General features: G+C 43.3%; 1 protein-coding gene across 1 annotated transcript in view; it reads left to right on the top strand.

Moving 5' to 3' along the window:
- The window catches only part of st3gal3b (ST3 beta-galactoside alpha-2,3-sialyltransferase 3b), a 64,939-nt gene that overhangs the window by 15,968 nt on the left and 34,460 nt on the right, over nt 1-14,511 (top strand). Inside the window, exons 8-11 of the mRNA XM_056292803.1 lie at nt 5,436-5,530; nt 10,255-10,318; nt 10,432-10,527; nt 10,792-10,978. Coding sequence (XP_056148778.1) covers nt 5,436-5,530; nt 10,255-10,318; nt 10,432-10,527; nt 10,792-10,978 — 442 coding nt within the window. The remainder of the gene's footprint in view (nt 1-5,435; nt 5,531-10,254; nt 10,319-10,431; nt 10,528-10,791; nt 10,979-14,511) is intronic.

Here is a 14,511-nt window from a genome sequence, read left to right as displayed (position 1 = left end):
GGGAAAGCACTGAATGTGATTTCGTTGCGTACAGACAAGGCTCAACATTTTCGTTTTTTATTTTTCAAAGCCATCCAGCATGCCGAATTTCACCACAAGAGGACACCGTTACCTAACCTCACATGAAAAGGAACAACTTTTGGATCCGTGGAAACTTAAAATCCGTGTGAAAATGAGTTTAAACCGATCTGCTCCTTTTAAAAAAATCTGGGTATTTTTCAGTGAAAATCGGTAAAAACCAAAAACGCTGAGCCTTGCGTTACAGAATAGTATGCGATGTTGAAATTTTTAATCATTTTCTCCCGTTATCCACTCTCCATTTTTAATTTTTTTTTTTAATTTTTTTTTTTCCCCTTTCCAATTTTCTCCCCAATTTGTATCCGGCCAATTACCCAGCTCCTCTTGAGCCGTCCCGTTCGCTGCTCCACCTCCTCTCCGCCGATCCGGGGGCGCCCCGACCGACCAGAGGAGGCGCCAATGCAGCGACCAGGACACATACCCACATCCGACTTCCCACCCGCAGACACGGCCAATTGTGTCTGTAGGGACGCCCGACCAAGCCGGAGGCAACACGGGGATTCGACCCGGCGATCCCGCGTTGGTAGGCAACGGAATAGACCGCTACGCCACCCGGGCGCCATCCACTCTCCATTTGACGTATTTGTCTCCCCATGGGTGTATTTTCAGGCGATGTAACTGCAAGGTGTGCAACTGTGCACCTTAAGTGTTGTCCACTTTTTCCATGACTTGTGATGTGGTGTTTCCTGAAGCCATTGTTTCCGATGAAAAATTAGCTAGACTTCTCGGCTTGTTGAGGAAACTGGCGGCACACCGCAGCACGTTACGTCCTTAGATGTGTCATATTCTAGCCACTTAAACTCTTGCTTCCATTCACTCCTAAATCTTTGTTGCCGTTCCGTCTTTTCATAGTCCACCTTTTGTGTTTCTGGTTCTTCTGTAGGGATCGTGTTCGCAGAGTAATGTTAGGCTTAGTAAACCCATACTTCAGCAGCCCCGACATATTGGCAGCTAGCCAGTGACAAGTAGAATTAAGTTATTGTTAGCTGTTTTCGTAGAATGTTGAATTAAAAGGCACGAATGTGACATTGTGTTTGCCAAGGGCGATGGGTTTTTTTTTAAAAATTTAACCTTGACTTTGTGGCCACAGGGGGCCATCTACTGGGGATATATGGTGGCCACAGAGTAACTTTTTTATGGCCACGGGCCATCGTGCCATGGTTAATATCGAACCCTGACAGGTATGCATTTCAGGATTTGGGAGGTGTTGAAACCTTTTCATGACAGACTAGAGGCCCAAATAACTTTGCGATGGGAACTTGAAAACTCTCACCGCTACTAAAGGGAGGTTACTTGAGACACACTACTTGAAATATTGTTTGATTCCACGGAATGCCCTTTGACCTTTTTGGACTCCTGATATGCGCGCCCGCATAGCCCCCAACAACACCACCAGCAGCCATGCCGGTAGTAAATTGCAGCGCTAGTTAACAAAGAGAAAAAGCGGATTTTGGGTCCTGCCCTCTGCCCAACTGAGGGGCTACATGTTAACAATGTCCTCTCTCCTAACAACTTCCTCTAATCAGCCGCACGTGTCTGATCAAAGTTTGGTACAGCAAAGAACCCCCGCTGGGAGCCCGCTGATTACTACCACCATCGCTCCAGTCACACACAGGTCAATAAGGAGGATTAATAGCTACAAGTGACACAGTTTATGTCAATGTTTGTGTATCTTTGTGTGTGTGTGTGTGTGTGTCTGTTTGTGCACACGACTGTACTTGAAGACCCATGAAGACTCAAGGAGTATACATGTTTGTGTGTGCTTGAGTTAGGTATGCCCTTTGTGTGTGTTAGGGCCTCTATTTTCAATACTTTATTTTTGTTTGTATTTGTATATTTGTCTGTTCATTATGGAGGTTTTTTTGTTGTTTGTTTAGCTAGCAACTCTGATCTCATTCTGCATTTTGTCTCCCTTGCAGCACTACACTGAGGCCTGTTTTTCTCCATTGAGCTAATAGGCACCAAAACCACTAGAATCAAGACTCTAAACCTCCATGATCATTTGTTAGATTTTTTTTTAATCTCTCACTCATTTAGCAGATGATACGTATGCTATGTCATCTGCTTAGTCTTGATTTATCATAAATGTTAATGTTATCATTAGGTAGAAATGGGTGTAACCGTCATCTCAGTGACAGTCATCTCAATCCTCCTTAACCTTAGCGGTGGTGTTCCTGTTGCTCCTGTCTAATCATCTCCTGTTTTCTCTGTATTAGTCTTCTCCGAAAGGCCCTGCCCCATAGAATCCAATTTATTTTCAACACCTCCCCTCCCCTCCTCTTTACTCCAAACTGTTTGCATTGGAGCCTTAAATCAAGTACTGACAGTGAACTTGAAGTGGTGCGGTTATGAAAATATGGCCCCAAGTGAGGGGCATACTTAGCGAAGGAAATGAGCACAATGCGTTTCAAGCCTGCTGCCTGTTTTGGGATCCTCCTGAAATTTTTACATTTCATGACACACAGCTTGCACGCCTGACTCACTGAATGTCAGGATGTCTGTAACTGTGTGTCTGTTGGTCTAGGCTCAGGAACTCTTGATGGTCCCGTATTATTTATAGCCAGGCTTGGCCCTCGATGCCTCTGCTTTCATGAATCTCCGTTTGTTTTGGCAGGACAGCCTCGGAGTGTCTTCTGCCTCTGTCCTGTTATGTGTGGCAGAGACAGACAGACGTGACTGCTTGTCCTCCGTCCGATCCTCGCACTCCACTCGCCTGCCTTTACAGTGAGGGATGAAATTTTTATCGGAGACCGTTTAGGGAACTTGGAAGAGAGACGAGGTTGAAGCTAATGGCTGATACTTCCCAAAGTATCAGCCATGTTTGGTCAATGTGCCTCTGAGCGCCTTTTTTGTAAAAAACCACAGTGTTGACAGTGTTGTGTTGGCTCACTTGAAGGCAAGTAGCCTTTTGAGAAACGAGGAAAGATGATTTTGCGTTTGGTGTCAATGCCCACAGTTTAAGATGTCATGGTAAGTATAGTCTGCATGCAGTAAAATGTTAGGTGTGTGTTTTAGCTGCAACCTCCCATCAGCCCTAAAGTCAGTTTCAAACGAAAATTGGTTTGTGGTTCAGACCAGGAAGACAACTGCCTGCTACTGCTAGTAAAAGCCACAGTGTGGTCACATCACTTTCTCTAGTTATAGAATTAAGGTCAACAGGTGCTTTTTGTTTCCAGTATTTGCAACTCAAGTAATCATACTGTCTCTTTATCTCCGTACCCGATAGCTGTGTAGATACATGGAATGATCGATTGAGATTCCTTGGACAGAAATGTCAGTTATAGGTTACTTGATAAAATCCCCTGCAGTGGTTTGGCTATTAGGTAACGATTTACAGGAACTACATTGCATGACACATTCATTACACAGCTATAGACAGGGTAGATATGCCATAACTGATCCAGCGTGCGTCATAAAGGTTTTATTCATATGTTATGATTCCACCTCACAGGCTGATAGTTCTGGTGTTAGGCCTACTGACTAGTTTCGGGCCTCCACTAATGTCTTCTGATGCTGTATGCTTGATGATTATACCATACCACATCTGGAGAGCTGAATACTCAGTCAAGATGAGCAGTAGGCCTAACACAAGAATTATCAGCCTGCGAGGTGGACTCATAACATATGAATAAAACCTTTATGACTCATACTGCATGGCATATTTATGGTATATTTACAGACTGTCTATAGCTGTGTAATGAATGTGTCATGCAATGTAGTTAGTGTAAATTGTTACCAGTTATTATTTAGTTGCAGGCTTTTGGTCGCTGCTTTTGTGACTTAGTTCAGCCGTTTTCTACTTGCCCCATACCACCCTGCTGCTGTTCAATGGCAGTCCTTGTGTCGCATGAAGACCTTCACAGCGTCTTGTTAAAAGTATAGCCGTGGAGCTGCACGCTTGTTAAACTTGGAAGGAACAGGCCTGGCAGACTTTTTCTGTCTCTCCTCTCCAGTGCCCCCACACAACCTCGTCCAGCTAGACAGCAGGTCATAAAAACACACATTCATCGCATGGCCAGGCCTCAAGAGGCAGCACGTATCCCCGGATCGAGGTTGCAAAACATGACTGAGGGGAAGTGGAAGTGGCTTTTGAATATCAGCGCTGTGATTCATCAAAGACAGACACGTACATGCACACACATGCACGTACGCTTATATACACACACACACACACACACACACACACACACACACACACACACACACACACACACACAGAAAAGAGAGAGAGGCTATGTTGGAAGTGACAGGTCATGGAGCGTTAAAAACCTCATCTGTCACAGGTGGCTAACTTCATTTGTTTTTTTGGGGGGGGGGTTTGTTTTTGTTTTTTTGTTTTTTTTACTTGTGCAGGAAGATTTGTCTCTGATAAGATGCATGTGTCATGTTAGTAAACTCTGGTACCTTTCACAATTTGCAGTCAGGAACACATTTATTTTCCATGTATTTAACTTATTAGTTGCCTTCGAGTGACTTTTTTTTTTACCTCCAGTTGGAATACTAAACAATTTCCCTTCTGTGTAAATCACTTTCTGGCCCTAAATCATCCGAGGAGAAGCATTCTGACAGCAATATTTATTCATGGTGCAATTACCCAAAACTGTGTGTCAGCTGTGATTTAAACTTTCCCTGAGGGCTTTTTGGAAGTGTTAAAAACGAGTTATATTCATAGGTGACCTGTTTGTCTCCCTTCACGCTGTCTCCTCACCTCCTACGCTGTTTCCCTTTTTCTATTAACCTTTTTATACATAAGTCACCCTATATTGCTTACTATATGTAGACATAAACAAACATAACACATCATCCCCCTTTTTCCCCCAGCTGCCTCCCTAACGTGTGTAGGCCACTTTTGTTTCTGGGAAGCTGCTGTGGGGGTCGGGGGGGGGGGGGGCTCGGGAGGACTGTTAGATTAATGATATCTCCTTTTACCGCCTGATGTATTGAACGCTGCTTGGGACAGTAATGCCACTGCCCCAGGGGTCGGTGTGGGGATTATGGAAGGCCAGGGGGGCTCTTTCTTGGGTGGGGTGGGGGGTATTACTCGGGTGGCGGTCCGGGGGTTTGGGGGTGACACCTGCCCCTGCCTGTGTAATTCAGCATCTAGAAAGTGTTGCTGGGGCTATGAGGCCTCAGAATCTAAGCTGTCTGCTGGATGGTTCACTCGCTCCACATGTCTTGTATCATTGCTGCGCTTTTATCAGGTTACACCAATGCTGTTGATAGGAGTCAGTCCATTTTTAAATTTATCACTAAACCACAGCAGTGCACTTTCTTGACAGTTGTCTGTTCTAATGAAAGTCTCTCTCTCTCTGTCTGTCTCTCTCTCTCTCCCTTTCTCTCATATATACCTATCACAGGTTCATGAAACCAGCTCCTATGTTTCTTGACCGGAACTTCAAACGCTTAGCAAAAGTCAGCAATTACTTACCTCCATTTGGTTTCAAAACGCAAGGTAAGAACATCCTGATCAGTTACTTCCTGCTCATCATTCAAACAGTTCAAACCAAAAAGAGGAACGGTTCTATATACAAGAGTTTCAAACGGTGTTTTGCTTGCGTCAGGTTTACTTTTAACAGACTTTGACCTACATACGTCAAGTCCAAATCCAAATGACCCATACAATATGGCAGGCCAGACACTTTTATATTGAGGGAAAAGTAACCTTCATCTTTTGAAAACATCCTTGGCACCATAGCAGTTCCCTTTTCCATATTTTCTAGTTTGGTATTTTGCGGAGCTTTTTGTGACATCCAACATTGAAGGGGCAGTGTAAAGTCTGTAAAATACTGAACGTGGAATAAACATATCTCTCTACCCCAATACACTGCAGGAAAGTCTTGCAAAGCTGAAATTAAATGATAATCCTCTTAGAAAATATATTTTGTTTTGCGTTGCCAAGATTATATTCAGGTCAGTAGAGGTGATGAAGCCAAACAAAGAGTGATGACTGCCAAGTCGTTTGGGTATCAGCTGGCTCCAGGTATTTGAAGTACTTGCGGCGCACTTTATGTAACCAGTGAGAAAAGTGTCAACATCCCTTATGAGGCGATTTACGTAAAGTTAAACACTCCTCCACAACGTTTGTTTATTTATTCAAAATCATTATTATTGTTTTTGATGTTTAAGTGCAGTCATGGTCTAAGAGTGCAGATCTCAACCCCTTGTAGTTATCATCATGCTCTCATGCTTAGTAGCAGAGCTGGCAGAACGGCCCTCGCCTGGTAGTCCTCTCACTGAGACCTGATTTCACAGCATGACAGAGACAAACTGGCAAAGTTCCAGTTACTTTGGGCGTTTGATTGATTGCGAGATTCCAGATGAGAGGGTTTAATCTTCTCCCCCCCCTCTGTACTTTGGTCTGTCAAATTATTTCATTACACCTGGAAAGTTTATCAACGACAAGCTTTTGTCAACAGACCAAGCTTATCTTGGGACCGGGAAACCCCTGGTCTCCCGGGCTTCCAGTTGTCACGTCTCCAGTCTCCAGCTTGTTCTCTGACCTCAGTGCACCTCCTCAGCACCGCCGATATCAAGCCAACACAACTGCATGGGAATTTGAGAGATAACATAAAAAAAAGTTTGCTTCAATAGCATGCGCTATCACAAGTTTTCCAATACTTGCAAGCTAAGTGTACGTAAGGGTACACTGAATGTTACCTTTGTGCTCTGGCAAGTGCTCAACTGCCACCGATGTGCACACATGCACGCCCACCACTGGGATGGTTATCAAAGGAGCAAGGCCTATGTGGGACCTACACCTGGTTTCTGTTTTCTCCACGGCCTCTGAAGATGGCGGGGGGGTTCCCTTTTAGCTGTACTGATGTGGAGCGATGATACGTGTGGATCTTGAATAGAACACCACAAAGGATTCCAAATTGAGAATCAGAACAAGTTAAGAAAGCGTGGGGGGGGGGCATTAACATGAAAGTTTATTTTTACATTGTGTACTGCCAAGGAGTGTCTGAGGTTCAGTACACAGCCCAATTTAGAAGTCTCAGAAACAATGATGGTCCCTCCTCCGTCCCTACAGCTGCATTAAGGGCATGAATAAACTTTATTTACCAGCTTTCTCAGGCCTTGTTTTCGGAACATGTTCCATTATAGTTTACATTATCACTTGTCCTTCATGCTATGAATTTATCTGAACCAGTTTATTCAGTTGGACAAGTATTATTCTCTTGAATGCAGGCCCAACAGACATCACTCTTGTCATTTGCCTCTTCATGTTGTTTAGGCTGCACTCCACGCAACAGTGTGTCTGTTTATATGCATTTTGTGACACCTTACAACCCTTCTTTTATATATTTCTCCTAAAGGTTTTTCTTGCCCCAAGAATAGTGTACACTAGACTAACGTCTTAACCTGCAGCCATTTGTCTTCCGCAGCACCCCAAGACATACTTGTCTGAAGTGTTTACCGTAAGTACTTATAACAATTAGCTTCCATGTCGTCCTCCGAAAGAGAAGCCTGCCCATTGTGATCTTTCACTTTTCACCCCCTTGGATCCAGGTGTGGTCCAGAGCCTTGTGTTTATGCTGCTCGGGGTGATGCTTGATGCCAGACATCGACACCACATCCAAACAACGGGCCCTCGCTCCATCCTCCTCTCCTCGTTGCATTAGTCATTAGGATCGTTAGCTGGGGCGAATGACACTGTAATGTGTCTAACAAACTGCCTGGAGGCCCTAGTTAAAATCTCTGTCTCCCTTCCGATTTGTACTTCACATTCTCTCTCTGCCTCTTTTAAAGCCAGTTTTAGGCTACGTGCCATATGTCGGTTACATAGGCCTGTATTAAGTACAGTCATGAATGCAATGAAAATGCCATTCTTTTTTTGTTTCCCCAGACATCGACTTTGAATCTCGGTCTCACAAAGACATAAGACGAATTGGCTAGATGGTTGGGTTGATGTTGCTGCGAAGCCAATATCAACCTAACAGTAGTTCGTATATTACTAAAGGATCAAGGATAGTGGCAACTTCCTAATAAGTAGTCTGTGTAGGATGTTTCCACACGACAAATAAGGGATGCGTGAATTATGAGTAAGAGAGGCCTAAAAAGGGTAAAGGAAAGAGTGAAATATGTCTTCTCAAACACGGGAAGCATTACTCTATCGGAATGCCCCGTGGAACATGGTAGGAATGTGTGCTATGCCTAAACAGCCTTGTTTCTCACCCAGCGATTTTAGAGGTGTGCCCACCGCTGAGGCAGACGAGCCCCACGTAGCCCACTTCAACAGGAGAATGTGTTTGTTTGAAAAGCAGCATTCCTGTCTATCTATCTATCTATCTATCTATCTATCTATCTATCTATCTATCTATCTATCTATCTATCTATCTATCTATCTATCTATCTATCTATCTATCTATCTATCTATCTATCTATCTATCTATCTATCTATCTATCTATCTCTCTCTCTCATGATTTTATGGGGTGGTCTGTAGTCTGTAGTGTGTAGTGTACCTTAACATGCACATGCTATCCCAAATTCTGAAGGTCTGTTTTTTTTTTTAGATTCGCTCCTCACAACGGCAGAACATCATTTCCCCCCCCCCTCCCTCCTCTGTTAATTTCGCTACGATAACTCAGAATGGATTGCCCCTTATCTGTAACAGAAATAAACGGAGTGAGGTGTTCCTTCCTTCACCTCTTCCCAAGACCACCTAGATTGCGGCATCTTTGTCAGTATAAGTCATTGGCAGTTTTGTTATTGTGAATGAACCCCTCTAATCTTTGAAAGGAAACTACCACTCAGTTTCAGCTTTGCAATACCTTATTCAGGAATAAGGAACATTTATTTGTCATTTCATTCCATGCACCTGTGGACATGAAATGAAAGGAAATATCATTGCCCACAGCAGTGCAACACAAAGACAAAAACACATTCAAACTACAAAAAAAAAAGCCCTACAAAAATGCATATATCCAACATTAAAAAAATGTTTTTTCGCTGTTTAAGAGAGCGAACGCCAGGATGACTGTTGGACTGCTGGTCTGCATGGGCTAGCAGTTAGCTTAGTCTGCCCCGCTTCTGCGTCCTGTCAGACCGCCCTCGGTGTTCCCTCCTCAGGCACAGCTGCAAGCAGGGCCGCAGTCCCTGGGCCCACCGGATGCAGCAACGAGGCTCCCCCAGCCAATCCAACACCAGCTCTCCCAGCCAGACACATTCGACACACCTCCCCACGACGACACCAAAAACACAGTCAACGCTAGGCGAGGCCGCCGCCAGATTGCCCTCGGTGTTATCGGAACTACCGGTCTGCATGAGCTAGCAGTTAGCTTAGCCTGCCCTGCTTCCGCATCCTCTCCGACCGCCCTTGATGTTTCCTCCTCAGACGCAGCTCCAGGCAGGGCTGTGGTCCCCGGGCTCCACAGGATGCAGCAGATCAGTCTCTCTCAGCCGATCCAACGCCAACTCCCCCTGCCATCAAACAAAAACACAAACTTAGACGTTGACAAAGACACTGCATGGACAGTACTGGGTGGGGCCGCTGCAAATATAAGTTTGTGCTGCCATCTTCCCACACCGGTACTGGGTGAGGCCGCTGCAAACGTGAATTCGCGCAGCCATTTTCCCACACCAGAAGCGGAAGAAGTATTCTTACTTCTATATAAGAAGTAAGAATATATATAATATATAAGAGTATTCTTACACTCGCTTTAGACAGCTCTGTCTGTGATTGATGAACATTCATCATTGCCTCTCTACTGGTGAGAGACAACAGAGGACATTGTGCCCCCTAGTTTATGATGTAAAATTGATGTGATACCCCACAGAGAAATAAAAATAAAGGGCCTGTAATGATGATATGACTAGCTGGTGATCATGTTGCTTTTTCTGGTTTCAAACTCTAAATTAGGCAGAACAAAAACTTCTTGTAGGAGAAGTCAAGTATAGCCCAATATCACAAATAACAAGTTTGCCTCAGGGGCAAGAAAAGTTCTCATGCAAATTCATCTCCATAAAATCAGTCAATCACTCATTGTCAAAAAAGCAGCTTCTGCCTCTCAATGAGTGATAATGTATAGTGTATTCTTGCAGACTGATCTATACCATAGAAAAACATTAACCAATATTTGCATTGAGTATTTTTAATCATCGTTAATGTCCATTGCAGTGTGCATGACGTCCAGAAGTTGTCCTTAATTTCATTTCCTCTTTGTTTCCCTCTGCAGAGAGAGTTATCGACATTATTTTAACTGCCACAAAAAACTACGGGCTCGGAGAAGAGCTGGACAGGTAATTACTGCAGGAGGAAAGAAACTGATGCATTCACATCAATTAGCACTTCTCATTTGCCTTTCTGTGTCACCCCCCTTTCCATTAACTTCTGACATTGCCCTACCTTCCAGCTTGAGCTGTAAAAGATGTATAGTTGTGGGCAATGGGGGCATCCTGGCCAACAAGTCTCTGGGCTCTCGCATTGACGACTATGACGTTGTTGTGAGGTGAGAAGACTCCTTAATGTAAAAAAAACAACAACAACAAAACAATGGCTATTGCCTGATTAAGTAATCTTTCTCTAATCCTATATACAAAAACAAACAAACAAACGGTGTTTGTATACATAAATTCCAAAAACTGTTCACTGCATAAATTGGAGCTGCTGGGGGATAACTAGACAATCACATTCATTTCTGTTGTACTGTCCATATTAATACCCTGCTCTATTGTGTTTTCCTGTTCGCTTACCTCTCTCTCTGCTGCGAAAGGTTGAACGAGGCCCCAGTAAATGGCTTTGGCAAGGATGTAGGGACTAAAACAACCATGAGAATCACCTATCCAGAGGGAGCCATCCAGAAACCAGAGCGATACGAGAAAGACTCGCTCTTTGTCTTCTCTGCATTTAAACCCCTGGACTTTAAATGGCTCAGACAGATGGTCTTCAAGGAGAGGCTGGTAAGGATGTAATAAAACAGTCAGTGTTGGAAAAAATGGGCATTTATTAATTGACATTTCTGCAAACTTAGTTGCTTTCTTCAGGATATTATAGGCATACAGCTTACTATTCTTAATCTTTGATTACTGATCCCAGTTGCCATCAGCTCAGAAATACAGGTATGCGTTGTCTCCTCTTTTTTGAGTGGTGGTAAACAGACGCATTTGTAGGGCAAGACTGAAACAAGGTTTATGCTCAATAAAATGAAGGAGCTTAATATCCTCAGGTTTTGGACTGGCAAAAAAACAGGAATGGAGAAAATTTCCCAAAAGTTTTGAACACTGTTGGGAATGGGGTCGCTCAAAGCAACTCCCGTGCTGTATTTTGATTATTGAACGAGTCTTGTAAACTTGGATTATTGAAGAGATCACCTCATGCCAGCATATGTAGACAGCTTAATCAAACTATCCCCTTAATTCACTTCACCTTAATCAGAATATTGACTGCATGTAAACATAGGCCCAGTTCACACCTGGCATTAAAATGCATCTTGGCGATCCAATCACAAGCGGACGGCTCTAAGTACAGGTGTGAATGCACCCCAAGATGCATTGAGGAGGCACTGAGATCCCATTGCTCAGACCACATTCGGAGGCGGTCTGGGCTGCATATGGCCACATTCTGTTAGCAGTGGGTACATAAATGTGTCCTGGGCCACATTGAAGGACCGCCTACTCAACTGACGTCCTCCGCATAAGCAGTAGAAATAATATGCAATAGAAAAAATATCCAAGCAAGAAGGTCCTCGGTTCGAGCCCCAGGGTAGTCCAACCTTGGGGGCTGTCCTCTGTGTGGAGTTTGCATGTTCTCCCCGTGTCTGCGTAGATTTCCTATGAGTGCTCCGGTTTCCTCCCACAGTCCAAAGACATGTAGGTCAGGTGAATTGGCCATACTAAATTGTCCCTAGGTGTGTGTGTGTGTGTGTGTGTGTGCGTGCGTGCGTGCGTGCGTGCGTGCGTGCATGCGTGTGTGTGTGTGTGTGTGTTTGCGTGCGCGTCCTGTGGTGGACTGGCAGCCTGTCCAGAGTATCTCCCCACCTGCCAGCCAATGACTGCAGGGATAGGCTCCAGCATCCCCGTGACCCTGAGTAGGATAAGTGGTTTGGATAATGAATGAATGGAAAAATATCTTGTGTGATTCTGCCGAGCATAGCTGAACTGTCAGAGGTGATGGAACAAATGCAAACTTAACTGCAGGTAGGCTATAAATAGCAGCTATTTAGTGAATAAGAACACAGGCTGTCTAGCTGATGCTTGTTTCACCAAAGCCTCCTCTGGGTTTAGTTTTTTGTTTTTTATTTAGTCTGACCCTGTCAAACCCACTGGAATAATTAGATAATCTGAGCCTGAACCGATGTGATCGGGGCGAGCCTGACTGGGTTCGGGTTGAGAATTATTAACTCTAGTGTTCAATTATTTAAATTTTCCCACACGAGTTTTAAGACTGAGTTTACAATTTTTGCTGTGTATAGCACAAAATGAAAGAAGGCCAACAATCGGAGCCTGGCGCTCCTAATTCACTCGGTTAATTTTCTTCATCAGATTATATATAATTTGTCTCTATCTGGCACTATATGCATTTGCTGTGTCTGTGCCATTGTAAAAATGTGAAACTATTTACCCATAATAGACTATTTCTTAAATGCAGTATATCAGGTAAGGGGTCTGAAGGCTTTCAGACAGCTCTATTTCATCGTCATCATCATAATAACATTTATTTATACAGCACTTTTTAAAAGCCTGTTGTGCTTCACAATGAAGTGGAATGGAAATAAAAAAGAAGAGCAGTTGGGATGTGGGATGATTTATTGTATTTTTTAAGAGCACTTCAAGTTTTGTATAACAACATAATTCGGTAGAATAATTGACAGTAATAAGTTAGAAATGTGAAATACATCACAAGTAACTGATGACGCATTAAAATGAGGCTCAAGTATGCAAGGATGTCTCAATTTGTTAAATGCCTGTTGCTTCAACTCCTCTGCCCTCACGTTTCTGTATGTGTTCGCGTGTTAATTTACTTGTTTATTTATGTGATGTACATGTTTATTTGCATATATAGCGGGAAAGTGAGATCGGATCAAAAGTGGTCACTCAAGACTCATTCTAATGCCAGGTGTGAACTGATTTACTTAAAGCTGTCTGCTTGTGATCAGATAACCCAAGACGCATTTTAATACCAGGTGTGAACAGGGCCATAGTCAATGATCCAGTCCCTCCATTCCTTCAATGAGTCACACAGTTTGATATTATAGTGTCGATGGGCGTCAATGTTTTTCTGGCTCAAACTGCTAAAAAAAAAAGCTGAACCGCCACTTGCAACCTCCAGATATGGCTACAGACACTTAACATAGTGTTGAGAAATACTGTAAGTAGGTGTAAAGATTTTTTTGAATACTGAAGTAATATGGGGTTTTTTTTATTTTATTTTTTTATCCATGCTTAGCAGTCTATTCTTGCGTCACATTCTGCACATTCTTCCCCGAAAATACAATAATCTTGTTATATTGATTGCTTAAGTTGCTAAAATGTATGAGACACGCTGTAAACTGATGATGTTTTGGATGGTTTAAACACTGACTGTGGGATGAGAGATGGCAAAAACCATAAATTATTATAAGTAGACTTTTAACGTTTTTTCCTCCCTCCCTCTTGTGGTAGTTTTGTTGCCCATGTCTTATGGGCATGACAGAAAAACAGCCCCAAAAAATTCACATTTCCACTATTTTCATTTTCTCATAACTACATTTGGTTTTTATGTGTTGTTTGAAAGGAATATGTATTTGCTGCGGGGTTTTCCCCCAGGATATTGCCCTTCTTAGTAAGGGACTCTAAGGACTCTGTGTATATGCCACAGAAACCAAGTGACTGCCACGGTTGAGTGACAGGCTGTGAATTGGCCTCTTAATCACTGATGTCTGTCTGACAGGCTGAATTAGCTCTTCCTTATCTCTTCCAAAGGAATAAAGACAGCCATCTTTTTTTTAATGAGTCCTGTGTCCTCTGTATTCACCGTCACTGGGGGGAAGAAAAAGGCTCTCACAAGCACTTTCATTTATTTTCAGTCTCCAGTATCTCCATTACAGATTCTATAGAGTCCATTCAACTCTAGTACAAAGAGGGGGACTTAGCTGAAGTTCTTCTGAAAGCGAATTAAATGAGGATAGTCTTAAATAAGACTATTCTCAAGTGAGTTCCGTGTAGGAGGTATAGTTATAATCTTTTTTTTATCGCTGTTGGAGGGGTGGTCTTTTGTCTAATCTTGCAACCCGGCTCCAGGAAACCCGCTTCTCATCTCAGCACAGCTGTGTGACTTTCAGGGACCAGCAGCCAGCAGGAATTTTTACAAGGTGACATTTGTCAAAATAGTAGACTCAGGAGTGAAGGGGTCAAAAGAAAATAAAGATGATGTGAACACATTTTAATGGAGGGTAAGGGCAGGAGAGTGCCGTGAAAGAAGGAATGGTGTAGGTTGGATTAAAGAAGAAGGGAGA

This window comes from Lampris incognitus, chromosome 14 (assembly GCF_029633865.1).
Source record: "Lampris incognitus isolate fLamInc1 chromosome 14, fLamInc1.hap2, whole genome shotgun sequence".
In the NCBI taxonomy this organism is placed as follows: Eukaryota; Metazoa; Chordata; class Actinopteri; order Lampriformes; family Lampridae; genus Lampris; species Lampris incognitus.
The sequence above is the reverse complement of the archived record's forward strand: the minus strand, read 5'-3'. Positions and strand labels throughout refer to the sequence as shown.